Source organism: Apteryx mantelli, chromosome 16 (assembly GCF_036417845.1).
Source record: "Apteryx mantelli isolate bAptMan1 chromosome 16, bAptMan1.hap1, whole genome shotgun sequence".
NCBI lineage: Eukaryota > Metazoa > Chordata > Aves > Apterygiformes > Apterygidae > Apteryx > Apteryx mantelli.
In genome coordinates, this window is record NC_089993.1 from 4026231 (window position 1) to 4047338 (window position 21108).

The 21108-nt window shown below is 69.1% G+C and overlaps 2 protein-coding genes across 3 annotated transcripts in view; one reads left to right on the top strand and one right to left on the bottom strand.

The window, feature by feature from the left end:
• LOC106482382 (coronin-7-like) overlaps positions 1-21108 on the bottom strand; it is a 60334-nt gene that overhangs the window by 10286 nt on the left and 28940 nt on the right. For both annotated transcript variants that reach the window (XM_067306641.1, XM_067306639.1), the window contains exon 10: positions 22-76. In XM_067306641.1, coding sequence (XP_067162742.1) covers positions 22-76 — 55 coding nt within the window. The remainder of the gene's footprint in view (positions 1-21; positions 77-21108) is intronic.
• VASN (vasorin) lies at positions 2290-13764 on the top strand. Its single transcript, XM_067306497.1, has 2 exons — positions 2290-2362; positions 11032-13764. The coding sequence occupies exon 2, from the start codon at positions 11042-11044 to the stop codon at positions 13061-13063; it is 2022 nt and encodes a 673-aa protein (XP_067162598.1). The 5' UTR covers positions 2290-2362; positions 11032-11041; the 3' UTR covers positions 13064-13764.

A 21108-nucleotide genomic window follows, 5' to 3' on the forward strand; every position in this document is an offset into this window, starting at 1 on the left:
TGCGCCCCGCCGGCGCCTCACCTTGCCTGCCAGCACCAGCAGGCCCGTGTCGGCGTCGTACAGCGGGATCGCCGCCCTGGAAGGGAAGGAGCCCGCTGAGCCGCCGCGGGGGGCCGGCCGCCCGGCACGGGGTGCCATGATGGGCGCCCGGCCCTGCACCCCGCGGCCACCGGGAAGGCGGCTGCAGCCCGGCGCAGGGGCTCGGTGCCGGCGTGGACCCCGCTGCTCCTGCCGGGCGCCTCCCGGCACCCCCTGCCCCACCGTGTGGCGCCGGGCCACCCGGGCCGGCTCGGCTTGTTGGCAGGCGGCCACGGAGCCGGGCGGCACGCCTCCGGCACACCTCCGGCACGCCGTGCTCGCCCTGTCCCCAGGCCCGGGCCTGGCGCCACCCCAGCCGTGCCAGGGCATCGGCAGCCCTGGGGCGGGGGGGCGGCGGAGGGCTCCCACGTGTGTCCCGCCGCATGGCAAGCGCCCCGCGCCGCTGGCCCTGGTGCCAGCCCACAGTGGGAGCCTCCCCGTGCTGCCACTGCCGGCCAAAAATCCCCCTGCGTGGCTGGCAGAAGCGGCTGCTGCACCCCGGAGCCGGGGGGCACCCGGCCGGGGGGAGCCACCGGCACCCGCGGGGCCGGACGGGGAGGCGGAGATGTCGCTCCACTCGGGTGCGGGCTGCACCCAGGATGGGCGCGACGACGTCTCTGGGTGCCGCCGGCCTCATGACGAGGGGCTTGGAGGTCCCCCGGCTCAGCTGGGCCCGTCGCCCCTCGCGGCCCCGGCTCGGCCCACCGGGACACTCGGTGGCCACAGGGCACCGCAGCCACCGCCGGGGCGGCCCCGGCAGGCCAGAGCCCGGCTTATCTCTTCTTTTATGTGCCTAAGATACGGGGCGGAGGGGAAAACTCCCCGGGCAGCTTTTAGGAGAACAAAGGGACGATATATTACTTTCGGGTTGACATTTTTGTGGTTGCGCTGGTTGGCGGAAGGGAGCACATGCTGCGCTGGGATTCGACACGCAACGGCTTTGAGGAAACACCGAGCAAAAACAGGCTGCCCTGGCCTCGGCTTGCTGCCCCGGCCTGCCACCTGCGTCCCGCCCCAGGCATGGTCTGCTCTCCGGGCTGGACGCCTCACCGAGCGGGACCGGGACGCTGCTCTCAGCGCTGTTGCCAGCTTCCTGCGGGCTCCGGAAGGCGCTGCTGCCCGACGGGCGCCTCCCGGCCCGTGGCAAAGCCGGAGCTGCAGCTCACACCGCGGCCGGCAGGTCCCCGAGCGGCTCGGCAGTGGGGGCCACTCAGCGGCTCACCGTGCGCGGCAGGATCCCGCGGTCCCTGTGTGCCGTGGCCCCGGCAGGGACGGCACGGGCTGGCCGCCATCACCGTTGGCACAAGCTTAGACAAACATTGCCAGGGCGAGTGGGGCAGGAGTGGTGGGAAGAGCAAGTGGAGCTCGCGGGGATGCCCTGCCTGGTCACCGCTACTGCCACCGCGTCACGCGGAGGCTGGGACGAGGGCATCTCTGGTTGCCCCAGGCTGGCCCGTGTGGGCTGCCAAAGCCATGCTGGCACTGGGTGACCCGCCATCCCCAGGCACCAATGTGCCCTCCCCGGTGTGTGAGCCTGGTAATGAGGGCGGCTGAGGCCCTGCAGCACTCGGGGCAGCTCTGCCGTCACCCGGGGATGAGGGCAGCCCTGCAAGGGCCGCCCAGAGCCACTCTGTCCCCCGGGTGCTGGGAGTACCCAGGGCGTCCAGGGTACCATGGAAGCCAGGGTGCCGCGGGTACTGGGGTACCATGGATGCTGGGGTGCCGGCAGCTGGATGTCAGGGCACTGCGGATGTTGGGGCACTGTGGAAGCTGGGGTGCCAGGGGCACAGTGAATTCCCGCACCCAGGTGTTCCCAGGAGTATTGGGGGTACAATAGGACGCGCCCTGGGGATGTCAGAGGTAGCAGGGATGCCGGGAATCCTGTGGATGCCGGGGGGACGAGGTGCATATATTCATATATACACATGCATACATACACATATACCATACATAGGTGTATATAAGTACAAGCACACAGCTGGGCTGCTGGGGGTCCCGGCGGCCCCGCGGGTCCCGGCGGTCCCGGGGGTCGCTGCCCCCCCGCCCCGCTCCAGGTGCGCGGGGGCGGGGCCATAAGCCCCGCCCATCCCGGCCCCGCCCAGCCGCCCCGCCAATCGGAAGGCGGCGGGAGGGGAGGCCCCGCCCCACCGTGCCCAAGCCCCGCCCCCACGGTTTTAAAGCCGCCCCCCGCGCCCGGCGGCGCCAGAGTGAGGGGAGCGTCCGCCGCCGCGCCCGCCGCCGCCATCGCCATGGAGTGACCGGCGCGGCCCGCCCCGCCCCGCCGGTAAGTGCCGCCGCCGCCGCCGGCAGGCTCCGGCCCCGCGCCGCGCCGCCTCTCCGGGCCCGCCGCCCCCCGCCTCGGCTGCGCCGCGGGGTGTCGGGGCGGCCGCGGCCCCCGCTGCGCCGTGGGGCCCCGCCGGCCCCCCCCCTCCCCCCCCGGGGCCGCGGGCACCTGCCTGCGCGGCCGGGCTGGGCCCTGTGCCCGGCGGGCGGCGGCGCTGCCGGGCGGCGGCGGCAGGTCCTGGCCCGGCGGCACGAGCCCGGCCCGGTGCTGCGCGGGGCTAACGGGGTGGGGTCGTAGGGGCCGCGGTCCCGGCTGCTGCCCTGCTGCCCCTCGACGGCGCGGGGCGCACGTGGGGCCCGTGCGGGCGCGGTCCCGGTCCCGGCTGCCGCGCCGCTGTCAGGGGCCGGGCAGGGTTTGGGTGGGCAGAGGTGGGGGCTGCTGGCCCCATCTTGCATCCGCCTCCCAACCTGCTCTTGACCTCGCTCCTTGATGGAGGCCTGGGCTGGGGAGCGGGCTGCCGCGGGGCTGCCTGCCCCTCCTTGCCGCCCCACGGTGGGACCGAGCGGCTGTGGGGCGCTGCGTGGGGTCCCGTGGGCATGGCCAGCGTGGGCTTCCCTGCCCGCTGCCCGCCGGGGAGCCCGGGCTGAGCTGATGGGGCTGCGTGCCAGCCGGGCTGCCGGCCAGCCTGGCTGCCAGCCTGCGGGGATGCCCTGCGAGCCTCCTGCGGAGAGCACGGCATGGGTTTGCCGTCTCCCGGCTTCGCTGGGTGATGCTGGGCTCCGTCACCCTTTCCGGGAGCCGCTTTGGGCCACACCAGGGCAAGCGCTGCTTGCTGGGCCTGGCTCCCTCGCAGGGTGGCAGGTCAGCGTGCCCTGCGAGGGCCAGCGCATCCCACTGCTGCTCTGGGGAGATGCTCCAGTTACTGCAGCACTGGGGACCCCTCTTCTGGGCCAAAAGCCCTCGCTTCTGTTCCCCCCTATGTGTCCCACATAGGTCTTGTCCTGCTGGGACCTAGTTGCAGCCTGTACCGGGGCGGCTGGACTGGCCTGACCCAGTTGGAGCCGGGCTGCTGCCCACATGGCACTGGGCAGTGCCGGCGCGAAGGATGACACTAATTACTATTTTCCCCACACCACGCCAACTCCGGGTGGCCCTGCCGGGTTGCCCTGACGCAAGCGCTCCCTCGCCTGGCTGGCTCTGCCGCCTCGGCTCACCTGCTGCGCCGGCAGGAGGAAGCGCTCGGGGACAGCGAGGCGCGAGAAGCCGCCCGAGTCAGGGGATAGGAATTTGCCTGTGCGGCGGGTCGGGTCGGGCTGGGCTGGGGCGAGGGGTGCGCGCGTGGCAGCCGGCCTCCGCGCCCTGCGCTTAGCCAGCGGTTGGACTCCGGAGGCGGTTTGTCTCCGAAGAAAGCGGCTCTGCTGGTTTTTCTCATTCCTGGCACCCGAGATGGGGGGAGCGTGGCTGGGCACTCGGGTCAGAGGGGCAGGAGCAGCGCGGGGGCTAGGGGAGGAAGAGCGACGGACGGGAAGCTCGCTCGAGCAGGGGGACCGCGAGCCCCGGGGAATGCAATAACCAGGCCTGCATTCCTCCAGGGCTGCTGCGGAAACTTTAATTAAATAGGGAGGGGAGCCCGGGAGGAGGTGGGAGCTCCGGCACAGGGTGGGTTGAAGGGAAGGAGGATTAAGGGCTAATCCTGCATCCCCCCCGCTGGGTCCCAGGAGGGGGCACGTGCTAACACGGGCTTGTTTGGAGGGCTTGCGAGGCAGGACGGAGGCCGGCCCGGCACAGCGCCTGCAACCTGAGCCGGCCGCCCGGGCGGCCGCGAAGGCGCCGCATTCCTCCGTGCACGGGGGCCTCGCACACCTCCGTGCCGCGGGTGCGCGGGGACGGTGCCCGGGGCCCCGCTTCTTACGGGGACGCGGCACGGCCTCCCCCGGAGCTGGCGAGGGGCGGAGGCGGGCCACCAGCCTGGCAGCGTGCCGGCAACAACAGTGGCTTTGTTTGGCGTGAGGAGTCGGGGAGCGGACGGATGCGGGGCCTTGCTCGGCCGTGTGGCGTGGGTGGCCACGGGAAGGGACATCCCTGCCATGCCACTCTGCTGGGCTCCGGGACTGGCCGTGACGCCGGTGCTGCCGATGGCGGGCTTTGGTGCCGGTGAGGGGCCTGTGGTGGATGGGAATAGCCCTGGCTGGGGGCTGGAGCCAGGGGACAGCGGAGGTTTGGGGGGCCTGTGGGGCAGGGGGGGCCCTGCCTGGCAGGAGAGGAGGACGGGAGTCCCTGGGGCGAGCGGGGTCAGGCTGTGCCATGGCAGTGCCCCGGGAGACTGCTGTCCTGCCATGCGGATGTGGCACTGGGGCCCAAGTGGCAGCAGGTACCAGCCTATGGTGGAGGAAAAGAGGTGTTGGGGGTGTCGGGGCTCAGCGCCCCGAGGAGACCCGCCGCTGGCCTCCCCGCGAGCTGCCCGAGGCAGCCTTCCTCTTGCAGTACCCTGGGCACCGGGCGAGCGTTTGGGCAGCCGGGTGGACGGAGCCCTCGGGACCCCTTGGCCTGGCAGTCACGGTGCCCTGCAGTCTGTCCTGTCCCTCTGTGTGGCTCCTTGGGGAGTGCCTCTAGGGTCACTGGCCCCCGCACGGGGACACCGAGCAGCTGGGAAGGGCAGGGGCACCTCTGGGCCCTTCTGCCCCACGGCAAGGGACAGGGGACAGGCAGGTCCTGGACCAGCCTGCGGATGGGGAATCCCTACTGCCACCGCAGCCGGCTCTGCCCATCCACGCCAGCTGTGACCAGCAGCCGGCTGCAGGGATGCCTGGCCTGGCATCCGGCTCCTCCTTAAACACGCGACAGCTACAAAACGAGCCACTGCCACTGCCTGTGGGACCGGCCTTCCCTTTAGCCCAGCGGTGGGCATGCCGGTGGGGCGCCGAATTGCTCGCCCTGGGCAGGGAGCGGGGCTCACGTCAGCGGGCGCCTCCTGGGCAGCTCCCTGCGGGGTCTCAGACCCCGGGGAGGCAACGGGCAGGTCGTGCCGGTGACGGGGAAAGTGCTCCCACCCTAGCAGGCTGGCAGGGAAAGGCTGAGCGAGACTGGGGAAAGCTGGGCCCGGATCCTCCCGCAGCCGGAAAATATGAATAATTCGGCAAGTATCTGTGGTGCAGGCTTGGGGGAGCCCAGCCAAGGCAGCGGCAGGCAGCGTGTCCGAGCGAGCGTGCTCGCGGGCTGCTGGCGGTGGGGGTCCGCGGGATGGCTTAGCACCCCTAGAAGAACCGGGGCCTCGTCTCCATCCCTTGGAGCCTGTCTTGGACCCGCCGCTGCTCCCTGCCTGTCTCCCCATTTCGGAGGGGTAAGCGCTGCCAGCGCATGAAGCTGGGAAACCCCGCTGAGCTGGGTTAACCCCTGAGTGACTTGAAGGCATAAAGCACATCCAGGCACTGAGCCTGGAGTGGAGCCGGGCTGTGCGGGATGCTGCTCTGGGCTGGGGTGCTTTGGGGAAGTCTGTGCCAGAGGAATGCAGCGCTCCGCAGGGAGAGGAGGAGGAGGAGGCGGCAGCGGCAAGCTGTGCGCCTCCATCCAGGGTGGAGCACGCTGCTCAGGGCTGCTGCGTTGCGCCGTGCCGACCCGCCCTGTGCTCGTGGCGAGGTGGGGACACTCGCGGTCATGGCCGGGCCGCGGCCGGGCCAGACGAACCTGCCTGGGGCCGGGCGAGCGGGGAGCCTGGCAGCTGGGGAGGAAATGCCAGCGTAATTAAAGGGACGAGAGACTTGGAGTCAGCAGCTGGTTGCAGCATGGGACACGTCAGCGAAACCTGACCCTGGCATTGCAAAACCGAGTCCCAGCCCCGGGCTTGTGCCCCGCCAGCACCCGGCAGGCCTGGCCGGGGCTCCTGTGAGCCCTGCCGCTGCCCCTCCAGGGTGGCCCGGCGCTCTGTGTCCTGCTCTCCCCTCTCTCTGCAGCGGGGCATGCCCAGCAGGCTGTGCCGAGGCTCGAAGCTGTCCTAAATCCGAAGCCCCTGGCCTGGTAGCAGCGTGGCTGTCCTGGCGCGCGTGCCAGGCGCTCGGCACACAGTGGTGTTCAGGGACGGCAGCTCGGCGCCTGCCCGCCGCTGCCCCGTGCCGCTGTCCTGGCTGCGGGTCAGTGCTGTCACCTCTGGCTGCCAGCCCAGCCCCGTGCCCTGCGCCGGGGGTGACCCAGATGTCTTTGCCCGTGGCAGATAAGCCCGTTCCTTGTTCCTGGTTAGAGGCTGCTCTAGCCTCAGGCAGGGGCCTGAGGGCTTGACGGCCAGCCGGGCGCCCTCGGGCTGCCGGAGCAGCTTGCGTGGCGCCCCGAGGACGCTGTGCTCTAGGGCCCTCGCTCGGCGCCTGTGCCCGAACCCGGCACTGAGCACCTCGAGGGCTTGCACAGCCGCGAGGCTAGCGATGGGTCTGCCCCTGGCCCCGTTAACCACCCGCCGACCCCCGTGGTGGGGAGAGGCGGGCGAGCGGTCCGGGGACAGGCTGAGCTTGCCCCCCCGCTGCGGCCTGCAGCAAACCTGCCTTGCCCTTCTCTTCCCAGGCCGTGCACCCTCCGTCCGTTCCCTGCGCTCCCCCATCCGTAGCAGAGGCCTCCCAGTCCCGTCTCCCCCAAAAGCATTTCATGAGGCTGCGCGATGCTCCTTGGCCCTGCTCGGCCCTGGGGCCCGGCTCCGACGGCCTGGAGCAGGGTGACCCGGCCGCCTGCACCAGCAGGGCCACCCTTTCCCCCTGCAGCAGCCGGGCTGCCGGCACCAGTATCACCCTCCCTGGTTTAGGTCCCAGCAGGCGAACGAGGCCCTGCGGGGCAGGGGGGAGCTGGGGACGGGCCTCGGCTGTGGGTGACCCCTGCGGCGCGGCGCAGCGCCCTGGGCAGTGCGGGTCCGGCGTCCCCGCGGCGGGGGCTGGCGGCACAGCTCCCGGTGGCGCAGGGCCACTCGGGCCGAGTGACTCAGGCAGTTGTGGTGACCCTGCCCAGGGCTCGGGTGCACCCCACCCTCGGGTGCACCCCACCCAGGGAGGGGGCGAGGACACGCGCTGGCCGCAGCGTTAACCCCGTCTCACCGGGGGCGGGCGGCACTGCTGCCCCGGTGCCGTGCACCCTGTGGCACAGCAGGGCCGGGGTGTCGCAGGTTGCCGCTGAGCCGGGGGTGGCGCTGATCCGGGGCCAGGCCTGCGGGATGGGGTGTCCCGCAAGCACGGCTACGGCACGGTCGTACCCTGGGCCCCCCGGCAGCGCGGGGGAAGAGAAGGCGCCGATCGGCCCAGCGCTAGATGCGGCTAGACCCGGCCTCCCCGGCTTGGCCTCCGCCACCGGCACAGCCGAGACGGGGCCCCCCGCGGCGGAGGGGCGTCTAGGGCAGCCGGCACGTGCTGCCGCGCGACCCGGTAGCCCCCCACACACACGCGGGGCGGGGGGCCGGCGGCCCCTTGCGAGCCGCAGGGGGTTTATTTGCCTGCAGCTATTAACAGCTCGGAGCGGCTCGGTGGGAGGGGAGGCGGCGGCGGTGGCGGCGGCTGGGGAAGGGGCTCCCGGGCAGGGCGGCCCCCGGCAGCCTGGCGGTGTTAGCAGGGCGCACTCGTCCCTTCCCTGCCCAGGCAGGGCTGGCTTGGGCTAGCAAAGGGCTGGCTCCGTGGCCGGCTAGGATGCAGCCGCAGGACCCGAGCTGCCGAGCGATCCTGGTGCTCCAGGCATGGCCCCGCTCCCCCCCGTGCAGACGTGGGGGTGCTCCGGCTGCACTGTCCCTTCCCCGGCTGCGTGCACGACCCATCCTGCTGGTGCCAGCAGCACCGCCGCCCCCTCCCCTGTGCTAATTAGGGCTCTCATTAAACGGGCTGAAAGACGGCGCTGAAAGATGAGTGGGCCTCGCGCAGCCTGGCCAGCCGGCCTCCCCTCGCTGACTTGGTGTGCAAAGCAAGGACATCAGAGAGGGCATCTGACCCGGGGGGGGCAAAGCAAGGACATCAGAGAGGGCATCTGACCCGGGGGGGGGCAAAGCAAGGACATCAGAGGGGGCATCTGACCCGGGGGGCCCTGATACAGGAGCTCCCCCCCGGAGAGCATCCTCCCTTCTGTCCCTGCTGTTCGTCAGCTCTGCCGCCTGTGCTAGGGGGATGAGGAGCCCGGGGGCTCTGGGGCTGTGCTGTGGCCATGCCCCGCGCGCCCTGCCTGCTGGCAGCAGCGTGCTGCCCTCGGTGGGGGGGGGGATGCTCCCAGCAGGCACGGGGAGCTGTGCCCGCAGCATCGCTTCGGCTCCCAAAGGGAGCAAGAAACAGGACGCCCAGCAGCCGGCTGGGGAGGCCGGAGCGCGGAGCGGGGGAGTGGGCAGAGCGGCTCCAGCCAGCGCGGAGGCCCGGCAGGCGGTGTTTCTCTGCCTCCGCATTGCTATCAGTAACACCAGCGCGTCGCCAGCTTTGCAGACGTCTCCAGACTGGAGCCGTGTCCCCGGCGTGCCGATCCAGCCGCGGCTGGAGCCGACCCAACCAGGCCGCGCTCCCCGGAGCGCGCGGTGCCTGGCATTGTGTGCAGGAGCTGGGCAGAGCCGTGCTGGCAGGGCTGCCAGCTCTGGGGACAGCCCGGCGGGCGCTGCTGCGGGCACGGTGCCCGTACCCAGCTCAGGCAGCTACCAAGGCGCTGATGCTTGCTTCAAGTCTCCCCCTGCCCTCCTGGACCTCCGTCCTTGCCCGGGTGGACGGCAGGGATGAGACCTGCACCCTGCGGGACTGGGCTGCCGGGGTGACCTGCCCTGGGGAGCGGGGTGCCGTTACTCTGCCCTCTTGCTGGCTGCGGTTGGGTCCCCCCCAGGCAGGACGCAGGTGGCCGGGTGCTGTGGGGTGGGTGCGTGGGGCTGGGCTGGCCGAGCTGTGCTCCGGGGCAGGGGAGCAGCCTGGCGCCTTCAGCCCGTGGGCGGGCAGCACTTCCTTAGCCAAGGCCACCCAGCGGGTGGCATATGGGTGACACCTTTGGGTGTCCCCTCCCGATCCCTGTGAGCTCCCTGCTTAGCCATGGAGGGGGTTACACCAGCAGTCGCTGCCCCATGGCCGAGGGATGCCGGGGGGCACAGCCCGCATTCGGAGAGAGCCAGCTCCCGCCCTTGTCTGGCACGGTCAGGATGCTGGAGGGTGCGTCACAGTTTGTTTACTTACAAGTGTTAAAAACAACCCAAAATACACTGCCTTGGGCTCCGAGTTCAGCCTGACCCTGGTGGCTGTGTGCCTGCTCCGGGAGAGGCATCCGGCAGCTCCCGGGCGCTGCTCGCCGGGCACAGGGCTGACGCACCGATTGTGCGGCGTCCGGGGCCATTGGCCCCATGCGGCGCGGCTCGGGGTGGCCGCCGGCTCGGCGCGAGCAAAGGGTTAACACCCTCCGCGCGGCGTCGGGAAGGCCGGCCGGCGGCTCCCACCCCCTTCCCTGGCGCGGAGGCCGAGCCGGGTGCGTCTGCTCGGATCCAGGCGGCGCATCCCACATGTTTGATTTGCACCCTGCCGAGAGGAGCGCGGGCCGCGCCGGCACGGGGCTCTGCCTGCCGGGGCCGAGGTAGGGGCGCTCTCCTAGCGATGGACAGGAGGGGTTCGCGGCACCCGGGGGACGCAGCCCCAAGAGGCCAGGCCCAAGCCGCGGGGTCACGCGCATGGCAGAGTGGGAGGGGGCCTGCAAAGGCACCGCGTCCCCAAATCCCGGGGAGATGCGCAGGAGCCGGCAGGGCTCCACGCTGGCAATTTGAGCCCGGGGAGGAGGAGAGGGAAGAGCGGGCAGCTGGCGCGGGCAGCCAGCGCGCCGCTTTGCTCTCTCGCTGGGGCCGTCCCGGGCAAGAGCCAGCAGGGAGGAGGCACAAGCGCAGCGGGGACTTTCCTCCGCCGTCCCTTTGGGGCTGGCGTGTCCCAGGCAGGGCTTGCGGAGGCAGCAAGAGGCCACGGGCCCTGCCGCGGGGCTGGCAGTGCAGCCGCTCGGTTCCTCCCGGGTGTGAAGGCCAGGGCCGGGAGGCCATGGCGAGGCAGGAGCCCTGCTCTCCCTGCCCCCCTTGTGAGCCGGGCCTGGGGGCTCCTGCCCCCCGCGCTGCTTGGGAGCTGCGGGGAACCAGCCCTCCTCCCCTAGCATCGCCACGGGTCGCCTGGGAAGCACGGGAGAAGCCAAATGTTTTGCATGTGAAGCCGTGCTGGCACTTGCCTGTGGGAGGGGAGCCCGGGGAGCCGGCTGGGGCCTCACGGCCTTGGACTTGCGTGCCTCGCCATCTCTCTCCTGGTTTTTCCAGGTGCTCTCCCCGGCCAGAGCCCGAGTGCTTCCCAGCTAGAGGATGCTTGGGCCAAACTCTGTGTGGGAGCCAGAACTGCTACCCCAGCCCACCCCTGCACCCTCTCCTTCCTCCTAGACTTGCCAGGGGTATTTGCTCCACGTATCCTGACTCATGCAAGCTGGCGCAGCTGCCCCTCTGCCCCGCTCTCCCACCCCAATGGCTGGGTGCGGAGCCCCTGGAGACCGTGGAGGGCTCACAGGAGGGAGGTCTGAGGCTCCCTACCACCCGACAGCCCGGGGATTGCTGCTGTCCCAGGTGGAAGACACCTGCACTCGGGGATGCACACAGCCCTGAGACCTGTAGGAACACCAAAACGTCCCCTGTGGCAGGGCTTGGCACCTAACCATGACTGGGTTTCTCTCTCCTGCAGAGTCGACACCATGAACCAGCTGATCCTTTGTGTGCTGCTTCTCTTCGCCCCCGGGGACCTCATTCAGGCATGTCCCACGGGCTGCCAGTGCCAAGACCCCAAGACCATCCTGTGCGCAGCAAGACGAGGCCACACTGTGCCCAGCGGGCTGCCTCAGAACACCCTGTCCCTGTACGTCTTTGAGAATGGCATCACGATGCTCAGTGAGGACAGCTTTGTGGGCCTGCCTGCCCTTCAGCTCTTGGACCTCTCACAAAACAAGATCACCACCATTCAGAAAAACGTCTTCCAGCCCCTAACGGAGCTCGTCAACTTGGACCTGTCCTCCAACCAGCTGCAAGAGATCACCAACGAGACCTTCCATGGGCTGTGGCTCCTGGAGCGGCTCTACCTGCAGAGGAACAGGATCCAGCACATCCACGCTGCTGCATTTGACACTCTTGAGAACTTGCTAGAGCTGAAACTGCAGAACAACCAGCTCTGGGCTGTGCCTCCCCTCGACCTGCCCAACCTCCTGCTGCTGGACATCAGCTGGAACAAGATCCCTGCTATTGCACCTGGGGCCTTCCACGCTGTTAACATTGAGTCTCTAAAGATCGCGGGCCTGGGCCTAACAAGCCTGGATGAGGAGCTCTTTCAGACCCAGAACAACCTCCATGAGTTGGACGTCTCTGACAACCTGCTGGAGCGTGTCCCAGCGGTGCTGCGGCGGCTGGGGAGCCTCACCAAGCTCAACCTGGCTGGGAATGCACAGATCTCCCAGCTGCTGGCAGAGGACTTCCACAACCTTCACAACCTCCAGGAGCTGGATATCAGCAACCTCAACATTAACACCATCCCTCGGGACTTCTCTGGCTTCTTCCCGAGACTCCGGGCCATGACAGCTGCAGGAAACCCCTTCAACTGCATCTGCCAGATGAGCTGGCTCGTGCACTGGGTGAATGCCAGTGGCGTGGTCCTCCGGCGGCCTGAGGAGACACGGTGCCACTTCCCCCCCAAAAACTCGGGCAAGCTCCTCCACCACCTGCAGTACGTTGACTTCGGCTGCCCCACCACCACCACGACCACCACCACTACCACCGCCCTGCGCACCACCACACTGCAGCTGCCCGCTCTGCTGCCCACCAGCGGCCACCCATCACTGGAGCCCAGCACCGCCGCTCCCACCCTGGAGGCCAGCGCCCCGCAGGGCAGCTCCACGCCGATGCCGTTCAGCGCCCCACTGGGCCCCACAAGCCCCCCAACGCAGATCTGTCCCCCTCGCACATGTTTGAATGGCGGCACCTGCCAGCTGGATGCACAAAACCACCTGGAGTGCCTGTGCCCGGAGGGATTTGCTGGGGTCTACTGCGAGTTGGAGGTGAGGAGGACAACGGTGTCGCCAGCCACGCAGGCCCCCACTCAGAGCAGGCAGATCAGCATCAAGCAGGTCAGCAGCACGTCCTTGAAAGTGGACTTGCAGAACTATGTCCAGTCCAAAGCGCAGCTGAAGGGCATCCGGTTGAGCTACCGAAATCTCTCTGGGCCAGACAAGCGGCCCGTGATGCTCCGCTTACCGGCCTCGCTCTCCGAATACACCGTGAGGGCACTGAAGCCCAACTCCACCTACCGCGTCTGCATCGGGCCACTGGGGGAGAAGGTCTCCAAGGAGGAGTTCTGTGTTGAGGTGCAGACTTTACAGGTGACCCACCAGCAGCACTCGCCCGTCACCCAGAGCAAGGACAGCAACCTCACCCTCATGATCGTCCCCGCGCTGGCCGCCGTGCTGCTCCTGGTGGTAGTGGTCACCGCAGTCACGTACTACCGCCGGCACCGGCGGGCAAAGACAAACACCAGTGCCGGGGTGGACTCCAGCCCCCTGGAGCTGGAAGGTGTGAAAGCCTGCCTGGAAAATGGGGATTTGAGCAACCACAGCCACAAGGGGCCAGAGAACGCGATGCTTTCGAATACCTTGGAGTGTGAGGTGCCGCTCATGCAGTCACACTACCCCAGCAACAACAACACCACAGCACTAAAGCCATCCTATTTCTAAACCAAGAGGGGACAGGCTACCGGGTGAGGAGACCCCCGGACTGAGACGAGGGGGATGCTCCAGTAGCAGTGCCAGGGCCGTGTCCCTTCCGGGACGAGGAACACTGAGGAGTTAACTAAATTAAGGCGTAAACCCAAAACTCGTAACGTGCAATTTCTGAGAGGCTTACACACTTAGGGAGTAGACACTAATTTTACCGCTCAGCATATGACTAAGTGCCTTGATTTCTGTGACTCTACGTAGAACGTGGGCAGCGAAAGAGAAGGTTTTTTTAATTTGGGGTTTGGGTTGGCTTTTTTTTAGCTACTGCTAAAAAAAAAAAAGTTGTCTGTGACTTAGCTAAGGGGCATCAATGTGCTGGTAACAAAGGGTCCCTCAGCTAAGCATGGCCTGTGACTCCGAACTCCCTGGGAAGTCGATGTGAGCAGCAATAAGGAAAGACCCCCGTCCCCCGCAGGAGGCTGAGGTGCTGGGACCCTCGGCCTCTCCGTGCCGTGCATCGAAGGAAGTGCCGAAAAGGCGAACCGGCAATTGAAGCTTTAAGAACTCGGAGAGAATATTTATACACGGTTATTTCCCATTTCTTCTGGGAAAGCTCTTTTCTAGTACAGGTTTGCATACATCTATTTTGTAAGGCAGACAGAAGGGTGTCTTTTTGTAAAAAAAATAAAATAAAAAAATAAAATTAATAATAACTAAAACCGCTGCACAGCGTTTGCAATCATCGAGGGCTGTGTTAGAGCCCTCCCGATGGCTCCTCGGTCCTGCTGGGTGAGCAGCCAACGTGCGGTTTCCATTTCTGCAATCGCAATCACTCCCCATTTCCATCCCCGATGTGGCCTGGGCTCTCGGCGCCTGCCTGTGGCCCTGCTCCAGCGTTGGTGTTGGCATGCTTGGGGACAGGCTGGGTTTCGGGGGTGCCGTCAAGCCCCAGCCCTCTGGTTACTCCGGGAAGGCTCCTGGCACAGGGTGACCTGCGACGGGGCGGCCCGGCCACGCGTCCCGCTGGGCTTCGGCCCGCGGCGGGGGCAGCGCTGCGCGTCAGCCTGCGGCGGGCAGGGAAGGCCGGCCGCATCTTCCTGTTGTTGTTGGAGGGGCGGCGGGATGAGTCAGGGCGCGGAGGGGAGTATTCCCGGCTCTGGGCCGCGGGGCCGGGGCGGTCTCACCCCCACGAAGCTCTCCCCCACTGCGAGCGTTAAAGAGGTGTTACAAAAACAGAGGCCGCAAGTTTCAAATTAGACCCGGCCCTGCGCATCATCCAGCCTTACTTCACCCCTGTCCCGACTGCCAGATGTCTCCAGGGGCAGGCGAGACAAACAACCCAGCCCAGCCCCGACGACCTCCTGACGTCACCCTCGTCCTCCTCGGGACGTGCCCACCAAGCTAGGCCGTGCTGATGGGCCAGACGGTGCTTCTGCGCCCGCTGTGGGCACCCACGAGGTGCCGCGAGCCCCTGTCCCAGGCCGCGCGGCTCCAAGCGGGCTGCCGTGCCGGATGGGGCCCCTGCTCCCGGCACCGTGCCAGGCGAGGCTTTGCGGATGCTGCAGGCTGCCTGGCTGCGGCCCAGCCAGGTGTTTACCCGCAGCTTTGGGAGTGCGAGAAGCTGCGCTTTGCTCAGCCCCGCGCTTCCTTCCCCAAATCCCACCGCTATTGACACAGCTGCCTTTCGCCTGCCCCCCGCCCGGCCGCTCCGCCGCCCCCCCCAGCTGCTTGCCCGCTGCCTGCCGGGGCTGGGCAGAGCCAAGGGCGCCACTCGCCCTGCTCGGGGTCGGGCCCACGGGGGCTCCGGCGGGGCCTGGAGCAGGGGCAGCTTCGCCCACTCGGCCGGGCACAGGGTCCCTGCCCGGCGGGTGCTGCCGGACGGGCCCCGCATAAGGGGAGAGGTGACGGCAGCAGGTCCGGACCAGAGACGGCACCGCTCTGCCGGCACCACGCTGACATGGGGCCGCAGGCGAAGCCCCTTGCTGTCATGGGGCCGGCACCCCGCTGCCGTCCCTGCGCACCCTGCAAGCGGGTGCCGGGAGAGTCCTGGCTCTGCCTCCAAGGCCACGGCGCTCGGAGATGACAGCGGTGCCGTTATCAGCAGCTGAAGCTCAGCCGCCCTGCGCCGGGGGCCCCCGCACGCGCCTCGAGCGGCCGGCCCGGAGCCCCGGGCTCCCTCCCGCCCGGCCCCAGCGCGTGACCCTGCTCCCCTCGGCCCGGGAGCAGCCGCCCGCGTGCGCCGGCGGCGGGGCTTGGAGCCGGCGCGAGGCGAGTTCCCGCTGCCAAGGCTGCTCCAGCCTCTGGTTTTAATCGTTTTCCAATCCTTTATCTTTCAGGCTGGAATTTTCCAGGTTGGGTCCCTGCCCACGGAGGTATGTTTTATTTGGAGAAAATGAGCAAACCGGGTGCAGCTGCTGCCCCCCCCCCCCCCAGCCCCTTTTCTGCCTGGGTGAGCGGAGGCTTTTGGCAGGCCGGCTGCCGAAAGGGTTACAGCAGCGCGCTGCAACCTGACCTGGCCGTCTCCCTCCCCGGGAGCAGTGTGCAGCCTCGCAGCGGGGCCGGGGCTGGCAGCACTTCAGAGCCGGCCGCCGAGCCGCTCAGGTGAGTGGCCCCGTGCCCGGAGCGCCCCGTTTTCCGGCAGGACATGGCCCCAGTGCTGCCGCAGCCCTGTGCACTTGCCCCAAAAGTGCCTCCATCCACCTCTGCTGGTGGGGGCGAGGGCTAAGGGACTTGCCCAGGGACACAGCGAGCTGGGGCAGAGGCAGGGCCAACGCCGAGCGCCGCCGTGCCTGGGGAGCCTGCACAGAGCCCGTCCCCGAGCGACGCAGGCCGCAGCGTTACTGCCCAGCTGCTGAGCCCCGACGCTTTCGGGACACTGTTGGGTGCATTTACATGCCTCTGCGCCCCCGTCCCAGCACCCGCGCACAGGGTGCACCCCGCTGCCGTTCGCCTCTGTACGCCGGCGACGCGTTCGCTGCGGTACCCGCGCGGCCGAGCCCCCCCCCCCCCCTCCTCCCCGGCGGCCGCCCGGGACCGCGGCGACGTGGCCGGGGCCGGGGCTGACGTCAGGAGCGAGGAGCCGGGCGCGCTCTGGATGCAATTAGGGCTGGGCTGGCGAGGCCGCCGGCGCAGGGCGGTGTGGCGCGGCGCGGGGGCCGGCTGGCGCGGGCGCCCGCCCCGCCGCTCCCAGGTGGGCTTCCGGCAGGGCTGGCTCCCATTAGGGCCGGCGCGGCGGCAGCGGGGCCCCTCGCCGGCGCGGGCGGCCCGGCCTCGCGGGCAGGCGCGAGGGCCACGCTCGCCCGCTCAAAGGGCCCATTGTGGTCCTCTGCCCGCAGATTTTTTAAATTAGCCTTCCCAAATTCCTCCGAAAATTGCTGCTGTGTAAATATTTTCCCTGCGAGCTTTGTATATTTTCCAGCCCGGCGAGGAGGAGGAGGGATGAAAACCCCGCCGCCGAGCTTGAGCCGCGCGCGGGCGAGCGGCGCCTGCGTACGGCCCCGCCGCGGCCCTGTGGGGGCTGGTGGCCGAGGGGCAGGCAGCCCCTCGCAAAGACAGACGGACAGACGGATGGCTCAGCCGCAGCCTGCGCCCTCGGCCCGCCAGGCCCCGGCGCCGGGCTGCGACTGCGCCAGCACGCAAGGGACCGCAGCAAGGGCCACGGGGGCCACCAAATACCCTCCCTCCCGGCCCCTTACTGCTAATGCCCAGCTTCATATAGGGATTTTATATATGCCAGAACCCCCCCCCCCAGCTTTCAAATAGCCCCAACCCGGCCAAAGTCACCCCGGAGGGACTTTCCCCCCATCCCTGGACACGCAGCGTCTCTGCACGACTCGAGCATCCCACACGGGCACCCAGCGCCCTCACCAGCACCGCGGGCAGCTGCCGGTGGCCTTGCCGAGCTCAAGGGACATGTGCGCGGGAGCCCCTCGGGCCGGGGGGGGGGGGGGTGACACCCGGGCCCCAGCGGTCCCTTCGCCGGGCCTCGCCCAGCCAGCGGGAGCAAACCGGGCACGGCGCAGTGCGGCGCCCCGCTCCGCTCGGATTTGGCAGGTGCGGCGCAGCCATAAAGCCCCCAGCCAAGATTTTCGAGGCGGCTCAGCGGATTTGGGTGCCAGGCAGGAGGTGCTGGGAAGGGGCCGGCGCGCAGGGGATGTCACGGTGTGTCCTGGCCTCAGCACCAGAGCCGGCGGCGGGGAGCGGGGTTAAACCGTGGTTCCAGTGAAGGGCAGCACGGCTTGTGCTGAGATTTGGCCCCGCGTTTGCCTGGGGGCCACGCAGGGGTCCGGCCTCGAGCCCCTGCACCGGGCAGCAAGGGACGCCTGCGGGTCCCCGGCAGCCCCACGTGCACCGGCACCGTCCTGGCTCCATGCAGCAGGATGGAGGCAGGATGCACCGGCAGGGGTGTGGGGGGGAGCTCGGCAGCAGCTCGGCAGCGGCAGAAACGCCGGCTCCGCACAGCGCGACACCGCGCTCTGCCGGCACCGGGTGCGACCCCAGCGGCCCTGCCCATTCCCGATGGCCGCCGCAGGCAAACCTGCCGTCGCAGCCCCCCCAAACCCGGTGGCTTCCTGAGCCCCGAAGCCCCTCGGCCGCCGCCAGCCCTGCCGCGGGCCGGAGCGTGCCAGCAGCGGCTTAGAGCGGCGCATTGCGCGACGCTGCTAATTCCTCCGCGCTGAATCAGCGCAGGCGAAGGATTGCAAAACCCCTGAAACGGGACCAAAAAAAAAAAAACCCAAAAATCCCTCTCGCTATTAAATCCAGCCGGGCTGCTGAGCCAGAGCCGCGGCCGGAAGCCGCCGGCAGGGTGAGGGGCTCCGCGAGGAGCGGGGCGAAGCCGCCTCGCGCGCCGGGCACCTCGCCTTCTGGGGCCGTGCGCCGCCGCCGCAAGGCGCTCGCTGCCAGGAAGAGCTCGCGGCAGGGCAGAGATATCGCCGCCTCCCTGGAAAGCTGTGGACGCCTGAGGTTTGGGAGCGCTGGTCGCCCGAGGGGACGGCTCGGGGCCAGCGGCGAGGCCGGGCCCAGGCTGCCGCCCATCTGGGAGCGATTTCGGCAATTATGGCGCGAGCCGCCTGCCCGCCGGGAGCCGGCCCCCTCGCGAGGCGCTCGGCTATTTTTACCCGGCCTAATTACCCGGGCAGTGCCGTCGGGCCGCGTTAACCCTTTCGGGCGGCCGCCCCACGCAGCTGGACAGCGGCCTGAGCGGGGTCCCCAGGTGCCGCGGGGCCACGCGGTGATGGCACACGTGGGCCCAATGGGTGCCGGGGCCGCCGCCACCGTGGGGGGGGGAGGCATTGCCGGCGTGACAACAGCGGCTGCGGCGGGCAAGCTGCCCCTCCACCCGGACGTGCTCCGCGGGGTCCTCGATGCCGGGGACGGTGCCGGAGCGCCCTGAGGATGGCCGAGTGGCGGCCGCGTGGGTCCCGGGTGTCCCCTCCCCTCCCCTCCCCGCCGGGCCGGGTTTCTGCACCGCTTGGGGTGCCGGGCGGAGGAGGTAGGTGATCCGGCTGTGCTTGTCCAAGATCCTGGGGCCACCCGGAGCCTCCCCAGCCAAACTCAGCAGATTTCTCCCGCCTTGCCCATTCCGCGCAGCCTTCCCCTGATACCGTCTCTTAAGAGCTGTAGCTAACCGATTAAACTCTCTCCGCTTTGGATTATCGGTGGGGCCGTGGCCAATGCTTTCATCCCTGCCTCAGGAGCCCGTGGGCTTTCACTGCCCATCTGAAGGCACTTGCACAGCTGCAGTGACGGGCACAGGGTGAAATGCCCCGAGACGGCTCCTCCGTGTCACCCATCCCGCAAATCCTGCGCCGGCCGCGCAGCGGTGCAACTGCCCGGCTCCGCGAGGCGCCGTGCCGGCTCTGCACCCCGTTACAGCTCCCCGCCACGGCCCGGCTCCGCGCAAGGCAGGCTAACCTGTGCCGGGATGGGGAGGGAACCTCAACGCGCGTGGGTGCACAGGGACGAGCCGGGGACCGGGGCTCAGGGCCAGGGCAGACCGTGCCCATGCGCTAGCGCTTTGGAGGTGTCCGTCTGCTGACACCCAGCTACTCGCTCCCGCAATACGAGGGCAGGAGGGTGCTCAGACCCTCTCTGGTCATCACGCTAGAGCCAGGCACCCGGGCTCGCCACGAGCCACCCGTAGCACCCAAAGCAGCGCTGACGGACTGAAGTGCGCCGGGCAGGAGCCCCGGCCGAGCTCTGCAGGGGCGGTGGTGCACCCCTGAAGGCCCGAGAGGTGCCACTCGCAGGCTGGACCACCAGCAGCCCTTGGGTGCCCTTGTCTGTGCAGCCAGCTCCAATTTATCTGCACGGGGACTTGGGTAAAAATAATCCAAGGTGGGAAGGGTGCATCCCCGGAACGACGCACCGCCACTTTGGGCAACCCCGTAATGCCCAAGCCGGCTTGCACTGTGGGTGCAGACAACAAAAGCAGCTGTAAAATTCCTATTAGAACCGAAGAAAGGGAAGCCGAGGCAGAGCTCCGGGCTGCAAAGGTGGAGACGCGCTCCTCAGCGCGCATGAGACCTGGAGCTCGGCAGCGGAGACAGCCTGGAGACGTCCTGGAGGACGCCTGCCTTCCCTCCTTCCGCCCTGCTCCGCTTTAGGGTCCGGGCAGGAAAAGCCGGCTCCTCCATGCCGTGATGCCCCTGCTGCCCCCAGTCCCGCTCCCTGCAACGGCCAAGCTGTGCCCTGTGGGGAGCGATCCCATGGGCCCCGCAATCCCACAGGTGATCCGGCAGCCCATGCGGCCCCAGCCGCTGGCTTTGCAAAGGGATCCACGTCCCGCCGCGCAGCTCCACCACGCAGCCAGCGCGAGAGCTCAGAGCCGCAGCAGCCCAGGCCCCGTGAGCTGGGATGGCTGAAGGCTCCGGCTGGAGCAGGGAAAGCTCATGGATGCAGTGACTCACGCTTTCCCGGGTCAGTGTCCCGGGTGGGGATTGCCCAGGCACCGGAGCCTCCTGCCGCCACCCGCACTGAGTCCTCAGCAAGGCAAACAGCACCAAATCCCTCCCCAAACACCCTCCCTTGCTGCGATTCCTCCCTCCCCGCAGGCACATCCCGCCCCAGCACTGGGTGGACTTTGCCCCCTGCAGCGGGAAAGGCAGCGCGCGGGGGCAGGACCGTGCTGGTGCGGAGCCCCAGGGAGCCGGTCCGGGCGTGCGGCCCCACGGACCAGCCTTGAGGGTCCCCGGCCCCCCGGCCACGGCACGAGCGTCACCCGGAGCCGCTCGCCCAGGCCCTGCGAACGCGGCCAGCCCCAGCCCCGAGCCGGCCGCGGCGGGGGGAGGATGCTGCCCGCTGCCGTCTCGGCCGCCTGCCTCCCTGGCGAGGGGCTCGGCCCAGCCCTCCTCCTTCCCGGGGAAGATTTAGGGAGGGCGGAAGGCGAGGTGGCAACCGCTGGGCTGCGGCGCAACAAGGGAGCCACTGTTCCGGCCCGCGGGGCCGGCCGGGCCCCGGGCAGCGCTGCGGTGGCCGCGGCGGGCGCGCGACGGCGGGGTCCGGGCGCTGACCCGCGCCTCAGCCCCGGTAACCCAACCCCGCCGGTCCTGGTTACAATTTAGGGCAACAATAACCTATTGAGGCCGCTTCCTGGCTCCTGCCCCGCTGCTCCTTGATCTAATTAAAGGAGGCCGGAGGGGAGACAAAACCCGATTCAAGGGAGCCACGGGCGAGCGAAAGGCAGCCCGGTGAGCGGCGGGGGCCACCCACGCCTCCTGCTCCCGCCTCCGCCGGGGGCTTCCGTGCGCCGGCGCCAGCGGGGATGTTTCTGGGCAGCAGGCAGGGACCGAGGTCCCCGCGGCGGCCGGCGCCAGGAGGAGGGCAAGAGCCGCTCGCCCGGTCCCCGCGGGCCCAGGACGGCCGGGGCAGATCCTCCAGTGCCCGCCCAGCAGCCGCGCCGGGGTGCGCCGGGGTGCGCCGGGGTGCGCCGGGTGCTGGGGTCTCCCCGGCGGCTGCCGCAAGCCCTGTGCTTTGAAACAAGCTTTATGCACTAGCAAAGATCTGGCTGGCTCAGTTTTTGGGGAGAAAGTGAGGGTGGATCAGGCCAACGCCCCCATCTT